This window comes from Mesoplodon densirostris, chromosome 14, assembly GCF_025265405.1.
Source record: "Mesoplodon densirostris isolate mMesDen1 chromosome 14, mMesDen1 primary haplotype, whole genome shotgun sequence".
Lineage (NCBI taxonomy): Eukaryota > Metazoa > Chordata > Mammalia > Artiodactyla > Ziphiidae > Mesoplodon > Mesoplodon densirostris.
Genome location: NC_082674.1, coordinates 73284125 through 73293359, shown reverse-complemented (window position 1 = coordinate 73293359; position 9235 = coordinate 73284125). Strand labels below are relative to the sequence as shown.

Sequence of the window (9235 nt, the reverse complement as noted above, 5' to 3'; positions counted from 1 at the left end):
ACAGTCAGAAATGGCTCCAGCAGACCCAGGTACAGTATGAACTGCTCTTTGGATGTAGCTCAGAAGCCATGGCCAGCCCTTGACTGCAAGTACTGCCTCGGGTTTCCCTGAGGTGGGGTAAACCTTCCTCTTAATGGCCTTTGGGTAAGTCTGGAAGACCATATCCAAGGGGAGCCCCAAAGTCAGTTTCATCCTCACAACCATGGCTCCAATTCCTGGAATTGGCTGCATGTGACTCACAAGAGCTGAGGAGGTTTGTGGAAATTGGGAGTGTCATAGCTTGAACCCTTTGTAGGTAAAGTTTTGCTGTTGTGAGAGTTTGAACAGGAGCAATGTGAAAGACTCCAGGTCCCCAGGTAGATAGAAATAATCCTGTTCTACCTGTGTGTATGTGACAAGTCTCTAATAGTTCAGAGAGCAAGTATCTGGTCTTAGAAAGACTGATCCAAGCTTGGATGTTTCTGGTGACAAGGCAAGGTCCTGAGTTTCAAGTTCACCTTTTATGGCTGAGGAGACAATAAGGTGGTCAGAAGGGAAATCATGGAGGAGACCTTGGCTTCATCCATTGTGCAGGCTTGTATATGTGGTTCTATGTAGATTGTGTTTCAAAGGTGGAGCTTGTTTACAACTATGAACATTCTCCGATGTGCTTTTTGGACCTTCATTCCCAGAGCGAGAGCAGTGCCGAGGCTCTAGAAATGCCCTGGATATTCTGAGCTGTCAGTGGCATTTCCCAGGTACTGTTGCCTTGGTGCCGCTCCTTGAAATGTCCAGAGGGATTATCATCTGTCTTGTGGCGGGTCCTAGCATTGTGAAAGGAAGCTGCTGCACCGGGCTCAGAGGATTTCGGATGTGGTGGGAGGAGGAGTAGTACTACGACTCTAAATTGTATCACAGCATATCTATTCCATCTTGAGAGTGGGGTTGGGGGGTTATGAAGGGGGGCTTTTATTGTACTTTTATACATTGTACCCTTGAAACTAATTCAATTTTTTAAAATTAATTAATTTATTTTCGGCTGCATTGGGTCTTTGTTGCTGCTAGCGGGCGTTCTCTAGTTGCAGTGAGCGGGGGCTACTCTTGGCTGTGGTGCACGGGCTTCTCATTGCAGTGGCTTCTCTTGTTGCGGAGCATGGGCTCTAGGCACGCAGGCTTCCGTAGTTGTGGCACGTGGGCTCGGTAGATGTGGCACACGGGCTCTAGAGCGCAGGCTCAGTAGTTGTGGCGCGCGGGCTGAGTTACTCCGTGGCACGTGGGATCTTCCCAGACCAGGGCTCGAACCCATGTCCCCTGCATTCGCAGGCATATTCTTAACCACTGCTCCACCAGGGAAGCCCAATAATTCAGTTTTTTACAAAGAGAAGATTCCTAATATTATTCCAAAATTTAAAAAACATGTAGTTGGAGAACACTATGAAACATTAACTGATATATTCTTTTATTATTTCTCTTTGCTCCCTGGATCTTTTTCCCCATCCAGTCAGCTAGGCACTGTGAGTTCACTGCATTAGGAAGGTAAAGACTCAGCAGAAATGAGGGAGAAAAAAAGAAAATTCTCAGCTTTGGAATGTTCACAACGGAGGCCACAGTAGAACAGGTGAGAATTCTGTGAACAAAAACTAAATGTCGTCTCAAATGCAAAAAAGTATTCTCTGCACTGGGAGGCAGGAGAGGGAGGGAGGGAAGGACTGAAGGAGAGAGATCAGTGTGGCCAGGGACATGGAGACTGTGCTTGAGGACGATATGCCCAGGAAGAGAATCAGAATCTGCAGAAGATTCAGCCTGCACGTGATCATTGCCTCCAGCCAGCCCCCTCATCTCAGACGTTGGGAAATTCAGAGAGAGAGTGGGAGTACGTCAGGAGGGCCACGCGCATAGTCTGTGTGGCAGGGGTTGTGGCCATTCCCTATTTGTGAGGAGTCCCCAGCAATTTGCAGGCCTCTTCTGGAAAATGCTGGCGGACGTCTCTAGTGCTTATGTGAAAGCTTGTTCACAAACCTTGAAAGATACAGATGTAGATGACAGGTAGATGCATAGATAGAAAAATGTAATTAAATAAAAGCTCCAGGAAAGGTTTGGAAAATGCCCTTTATTGCATAGGACGCTTCTATTGTCATATGATGTTAGACTGAGGGCCGGTCCCTTCATCCTCTTTCAGACCACGGCATTCTGTCTGCTACTCTCCCGAGGGTCCTTTCTTCTCCCTGGAAGGGATAAAGCAAATGAGGTAGAACAGGAAGAGACAAGCAGCACTCCAAGCTCTGCTGGTCAGGGTTACCCTCCAGCATTGCCTTAAAGCTCAGAGCCACACACACCACAGGGAGCTTGGCTCCAGATCAACGACCACGCAACGGAGGTTCTGGAACATTTCCATATCTCGGGGGACCTCATTTCCACGTGACTCTCTTTCATATTCCCCTTTGTCACAGAAGGCTAGGTCCAGTGGTCCGGGTGAGATCTCGGCTCAGGCCCAAGGCTCTCAGACCTCAAAGTTCTGGTCCTGCAAGGGCCCCTGTCCTCTCTTGAGACCACTCCTGGCTCTCTCTGCCGAGAAGGAGCTGCTGGCAGTACGTCCTCTAAGAGTTGAGGTCCATCGTGCAGAGCCTGAGAAAGCGCCTAGGAAAAGGCTCCACCTTCTTGTTGACGTCAACAGAGGTCAACGCCTTTGGTAGTGCTGGGTGTGTCCCATCGGATGCCACTGCAGAGCCATTAGGTCAACCAGCACATGTGTGCGGCCCCTTCCCTTAGACTCCTCTGGGCCCTCGTGACATAGGCTCAGAAGACTGCCAGCCTCAAGCCTTACCTCTTCCAAGGGACAGCCACACCGTCTTCCAGGATCTTCTGTCCCATGAATCTCAGTTGCTGTTTGCAACTCAAAGGAGAGAAAAGAGCCTGCCTGCGGGGTCTCTTTGGGCTGGGGCCTTCCCCCGTGGGCTGCTCTCCCTCATTCTCCTTTTCTTCTTGCTTCTCTTCCTCCTCCTCCTCCTCCTCCTCTTCCTCCTCCTCCTCCTCAGAGGTGCTCCCGGATTCCACATTGCCCATCAGCTGGGCCATGGCGAGATGAAAGACACGGCAGCTGAAGCCCTCCAGGACGCCGCCCTTCACGTGCTGCTGGAGGATCTCCAAGGTGGGGAAGACCCGGCAGCAGGCCATGCACCTGAAGCCGGTCTCCATGGTCACCATCCAGTCCGGTGTCTTGGCCCTGGGTCTCTCCTCGATGGCAGGTGACCCTGATGGGCTGCCTGGTTCTGCCCTTTCCTCATACTCTTTCTCCTCCCCAGTGGGCTCACTGTCAGACAGGAGGCTTTCGGTGAACACATCAGAGGGGCACGTGCCTACTGTGCACGCATCCTCAGGAAGGGTCACTTCTTCTATCGTCAGCTGCTTTTCAGGCAACTCCAAGGGTTTCTTTGTCTTCCAGGAGACAGCGACACCCTTGTTCACTTGTACCTGCATGTAGTATATTTTCATGCCCCTTTCCTCTTTGTCTGGGTGCAGATCGTTCTTACAGGGTGAAGAGGGCGAGGAGGAGACACAGTGTGATGGGGGAGCGGTCTCCCCTTCTTCCTGAACCTGGGCTAGGGGTGCTGTAAGCCAGGCAGTGTCTCGAAATCTCCGCATTGCTGAAAAAGGAAATTAAAACCATAATAACATGCATGGGCTGTGCCGGAAGCTGAGGGAGCAGGTGTGGTAGACGAGAGAGGGACATTTGCATGACGTAGCTATGTCGTGAGCTTGGTGTCTGTTGGCCGTAGGATAGAGCGGTGTATGTGGTGTCATCTGTGGGCTTTTCATGTGCGTGGGGGGGATACTGGAGCGGTGTCTGTATACAGGGGTGTGGAGTATGGTGGTGAGGGCTGTGGTATGTGAGGGATGCGGCTGGATGCGTGTATGACAAGGAGTGTGAGTTTGGGAATATCGGTGGTGCATTCCTTGTGGAATGGGGCTGTGGTGCTTGGGGCTTCTGTGTGCTCTCAGAAGGGCTGTGCCTGGAGGGCGGATGTATGTGTGAGCTGTGTGGACCTGAGCTGGATGGTCCTGCTCTCAGGCTGGAGGTGTATGATGCAGAACTCTGTCCTTCTCTGGAAGCAAAGGCAAAGGCAAAGACAATGCCTACATTTTCCTCTGAAGATGCTTCATCTGGTCCCTCTTCCCTCCACCTCAAGCCCAGACCTTTCCGGCCCCTGCTCCTTGACTTCCCCACCATGGTACTACCAGGATTCACACCGCCCCCCCAGACTCAGCTGGCATCCACTCCCTCGGAACAGCTCAGCCATCCTGCCCAGGCTCTTCCACAGAGCCCTCATCACCTCTGATGACCCTGGATTTCCTCTCAGCCTCCCTGGGATCTGTGTGCCTCCTGCCTCACAGCCAAGCACCCCCTCACCTGAGGAGCCCCGCGCCCTTACCAGCGTAGCTGAGCTTGAGCGGAGTAGAAGTACAGAAGAAGTATTTAGAGGCAGAGGAGACCTCCCCTGACCCTGGGCTGCAGCCTTGGGCCACCACAGTGGATCCAAGCCGAGGGGGATCCTCTTGTGACTTCGAGATTCCTGAGGGAGGAATGAAAGGCTCAGGGTGGGTTCATCAGTCCTCTGTCCACAAATATTTACTGAGTGTGTGACACGTGTCAGGTGCAGTGAATACACACAGTTGAGAGTGTGGTTCCCAGTGGATCCTCCAGGATTTAATTCCAATCAATACTTATTCTCTCACTGTCTAGTTGGTAATGTAGGCCTCGGTGGTGACTGTGAGTGTGTGGGAAGAGTGAGTGATGTGTATCAGTTAAGTCTGTGGTAAGTGTGGGGTTGGCATGGGGAGCACAGTGCAGATGTGTCTATGTGTGTCTGTGGCCTTTGTGTGCATGGTTTCTGTTCACAAGTCAGGAATTCTGGGACATGTAACTTTTCCTCATTACATGGTGTGGCTTGTATTTATGGTGCGTGTTCATTCATTCATTCACCAAGATTCAGTAAGCAGCTACTCCTGTGTATCCGGCACTCTTCCATTGTTGTAGTCTTTGGTAACGCTGCACATTCTAGTAGGGGAAGACACACACTAAACAAAACTACAATAAATATATAATACATCAGCTGGTGGTACGTATATAAGGGTTGCCAGACTTAGCGAACAAGAATACAAGGCACCCAGTTAAATTTCAGTTTCAGATAAACCCAGAATAATTTTTTAGTGTAAGTATTCCCATGCAGTATTTGGCCTGACTTAGTTTTAGTGTGAGTATGGCCCATACAATATGTGGGACATACTGATACTGAAAAATTACTTGTTGTTTATCTGGAATTCAAATTGAACTGGATAGCCCATATTTCCTCTGGCAACCCTGACATGGGTTAGTGAGACTGTGGTTTACTGTGGTTTGTACAAAGCGGGTCTGGCATTACTCAAGAATGTGTTACAAGTGTGGTGTGTATGACACGTGACTGGTTCTTACAGAGGTATTTAGCGATGGCTGAAGTTAGCTGTGTTTGTGCGAGAGTTGAGGAGATACATATATATATATAGTGTGTGTGTGTGTCCTATATATAGTGTGTGTGTGTCTATATACATATCTCATCTCCAGCGTTTGGTGTTGGAGGAGAGGATTGTGATACAGGTGGGTTGTATGAGAACGTAGTACAGGAGGGATCCGTGTATATACCTCCATGTGCTGTGTGTGGTTTACTAAGGAAGTTATATGTGGGGTGTGTGATATTTTTGCTGTATCAGAGTGTACATGGGTGTATGAGTTACTGTCTCATAAAACACCCCTAACAAGAAATCTGTATACACTCTTACGTACAACGAGTGTCAGCCAGGTCCAGGCAGGGTGACAAGAACTTTACCACGCAGACTTTATATCTGGTAAGCACTCTACCCCCATTCATCCCGCACTTCTCTGCACTACCACACACACACACACACACAGACACACACACACACACACACACACACACTCACACACCCACACCCACACAGGAACATAGAGCAAACTATTCTGAATGGTCAGGGGCAGTCATTGCCTTCCCCAGCCTGTCCCAGCCACTGCCTGGAAATCTGCCTGCTGTCTAGAGCTCCATTCCCAGGGCCCATCCTACAGTCTTCAGGGCCCTGGGCCTGGTAGGAGCTACTGGGCTCTAATCTGGGGCAGAGGCCTCTAGCTGGAGCTCTGGGGTGACCACCCCTCTCCCAGGGCAAGCTACTCGCCTACATTTAATGCACGCAGACACCACGTGGCCCGTGGCTCTCAGAGCTCCCCACAGGACACTGAGGCCATTTCTCACCCCCACCCACGCGGTCTCAGTCTCTGGAAAACCCTTCCCTTCCCTTGATCTCCTTTGGGAAATTCTTCCTGTTGAAGGAATAAAACCTCCTTGCTTTCAATATGACACCATCCCTAGACAAACAATCTTCTTTCAAAGTGCATTCCACTTGTCAAGATATTTTTCAACAGGGCCTTCAACTCATGGGGCTTCTCTTTCCACTTTGGTAAAAGAGGCCAAGCAACTCATGGGTCTCTCTCAGCATCCTTGCATCCTTCACATCCCCCACCTCATGACCCCAGGGAAAGATCCAAGAGCATAAGAGAGAAATCGGGGACTGAGAAAAGCTGCACCTCTAGGTCTGTGCAAGCAGGATGCAGCCTGCTGTGAGTGCGACAAAGCTCCAGGCCCGGCTGCCCCAGGAGAGAGTCCTCAGACCAGCGGAGCTGACATCCCATCTCCCAGGGGGCATCTGGCCGTTCTGTGCTGTCTCACACCACAGGGACCCTCCGGATGGATACGGCAGCATCAGTGAGACAAGGTCTCTCGCTCCCTGCTTCACAGGTGACACGTTCTCAGTCCCCCGCTTCCTAGAGAAGGTTCAGTTTGGCAGAAACCCATGTGCCCCAGACAAGTTGCCCCCCACATACCTCCTCCGTGCTCGGCAGTTTCCTGGGACTCTTCATTTTCCAGATGTTTCCTCTTTTGTCGCCGTTTCATGGTACCAACTAGAAGTCTCCCTTAGAAGATGCCTCAAGAGATGTCCAACTCCTCCTCTTCCCTACAGGTTGGCCCTTGTTGGCTCTTGGGCAATCCGTTGAAATGATTCAATACAAACAAAAATAGTCAAGTCTCCTAAATGGCTGAAAAACTTGTGCCACTTAGTGAACCAGCAGTACTGCCTAGTGCTCACCAGGGCTGTTATGTTTGCAAGGTTGCCAGGCGCACAGCGGAATTCTGTGACCTCAGTGCTGACATCAGAGCATTCGGTGGACCTGGGTTGAGCACAGTGTCTGCAATAGCACAGGCCCCATTTTCAAGAACAATTCCTTTTTCCCAGCTGAACCTTTCCCGTGAAAGGGAAAGGTTCATACCATATCTATTATAAATTGTATCATACCATGTCTGTTATAACATTCACATTTTGATTGGACATCTTTGAATGTCTTTTCTAGAGAGATTTAATATGAATATTTTAAATGGTCTCCAGTTTCCCTGTGGATTATTGACATTTTAAACTCTGCACTTCAATTTTCCCTCAATACGTGTAATTTTGTCACGGCTATTTCTGTACTTAAAGATGAGGAACTATATAATTGATTTCTTCATTTTTTCCCCATCTCTTGCCAAGGTACTGCATTTGATTGTGTCTTGCGAATGAGTGAAAAATGCTAGTCCTTGAGTCAGGACATTGGGCCCTTTACCAAGTAACTCAACCTATCTGGGCTTCAGCTTCTGTATGTGCGATCAAGAGGCTTGGACTAGCTGACTTTTCAAATGCTGTGTTTCTTTGATTCACTCTCACTTACTGATCTGCTCCTTAAGAAGAGGGTCTGTTCTCATAAAGTAACAACAGTCTTTTCCTAACCTTGGGTTGGGCGGAGTTTAACTGTTCGTACTCAGTTTGTTAGTTATATTGCCTTCTACGTATGCTTAGCTCTAAATAATTTATATGGCTCTTGTGACTATGTTTAGATCTTCTTTTTTTCTTATTTTCTTTTACAGTTTCTAATTTGTTATCGCCAGTGTAGAGGAGCCTGACTGATTTTTAAAATGTATTGATCTTGTATGTGTGTGCCTTGTTGAACCGTCTTATTCGTTCCTGCTAGTTTATCTGTGGGTTCTTTTGGGTCTCCTAGATAAATGAGCATATTAAATGTAAATAATGTGTTCTTTGGATAAAGTTTATTTTCTTGCATCTATATATATAGAAGCAATATGTTGAATTGATTTAAATATTTAAATACTTACATACCTGTTATCACAATCTAACGTTCTTTATCTTATTTTCTTTCAATCAATATTATGTTTTCAAGACTTATCCACGTGAATCCATATAGATCTAGGTCTTTGATTTTTGACTGCTTGATATTATTTCATCACATGCATATAGCATCATTTATTTTCCATTCAAGCATTATTGGACAATTGGATTGTTTCCCTCCCTTCTCTAGAACAAACAGCATTTCCTAGAATATCCCTGAAGATGTCTGACAGTCGAGAAGGGCCAGGCTGCCCGAAGGATTGCTACTTGCTTTTAGCCACCTTCCAACAGGCCGTCTCCAGCCAGCAATTTGAAGCACAGCTGAAATGAAAACTGCCCCAAATGTGAAGATCTTAGGAGCTTCCTAGAAGGTGGGAGGTTAATGATAGGCATCCTGCTGGGATCCCAGGGGAGTCTGAGCTGGCCTGAAGCTCCTCTTCCTCCTCCACCTCTCAAGAGAAATGTGGAGGAAAGAAGACTTCAAAAACTGTGAGTAGGGCCTCCCTGGTGGCGCAATGGTTGAGAGTCCGCCTGCCGATGCAGGGGATACGGGTTCGTGCCCCGGTCTGGGAGGATCCCATATGCCGCGGAGCGGCTGGGCCCGTGAACCATGGCCGCTGGGCCTGCGCATCCGGAGCCTGTGCTCCGCAACGGGAGAGGCCACAGCAGTGAGAGGCCCGTATACCGCAAAAAGAAAAGAAAAAAAAAAAAAAAACTGTGAGCAGGCAGAGGGAGAGAGATTGGGGGCCGAAGCTGTAACTGAGGTCTTGGAGTGGGCTGTGAGCACGCAGAGCCTCTAGAGAGCCAGGCTCTGCCTTCTGAGAACTTCTCCCCTAAGGCTGCTCATAATTCACGTGATACCAGCCATATAGAGCCGACTTGGCCCACACTGTCACAGAAAGCCTTACCAGAATCTCTTCTTCTTCATACACTCTTGTGTCTGTTACTTGGTTATTGCCTTTGGTACTCCACTGATGTGAACCACAGTCGCCAG

At 48.8% G+C, this 9235-nt stretch overlaps 1 protein-coding gene across 1 annotated transcript; it reads right to left on the bottom strand.

Annotated features, from left to right (window-relative positions):
- Positions 1 to 2928: 2928 nt before the first annotated feature.
- Positions 2929 to 6977, bottom strand: LOC132501175 (protein FAM170A-like; the record flags this gene model as incomplete). Its single annotated transcript, XM_060116609.1, has 3 exons — positions 6908 to 6977; positions 4410 to 4550; positions 2929 to 3623 (listed from the first exon to the last, which is right to left on the bottom strand). Coding segments are annotated over exons 1-3 (906 nt in total), but the record flags the coding sequence as incomplete, so codon positions are not given.
- Positions 6978 to 9235: the final 2258 nt, after the last annotated feature.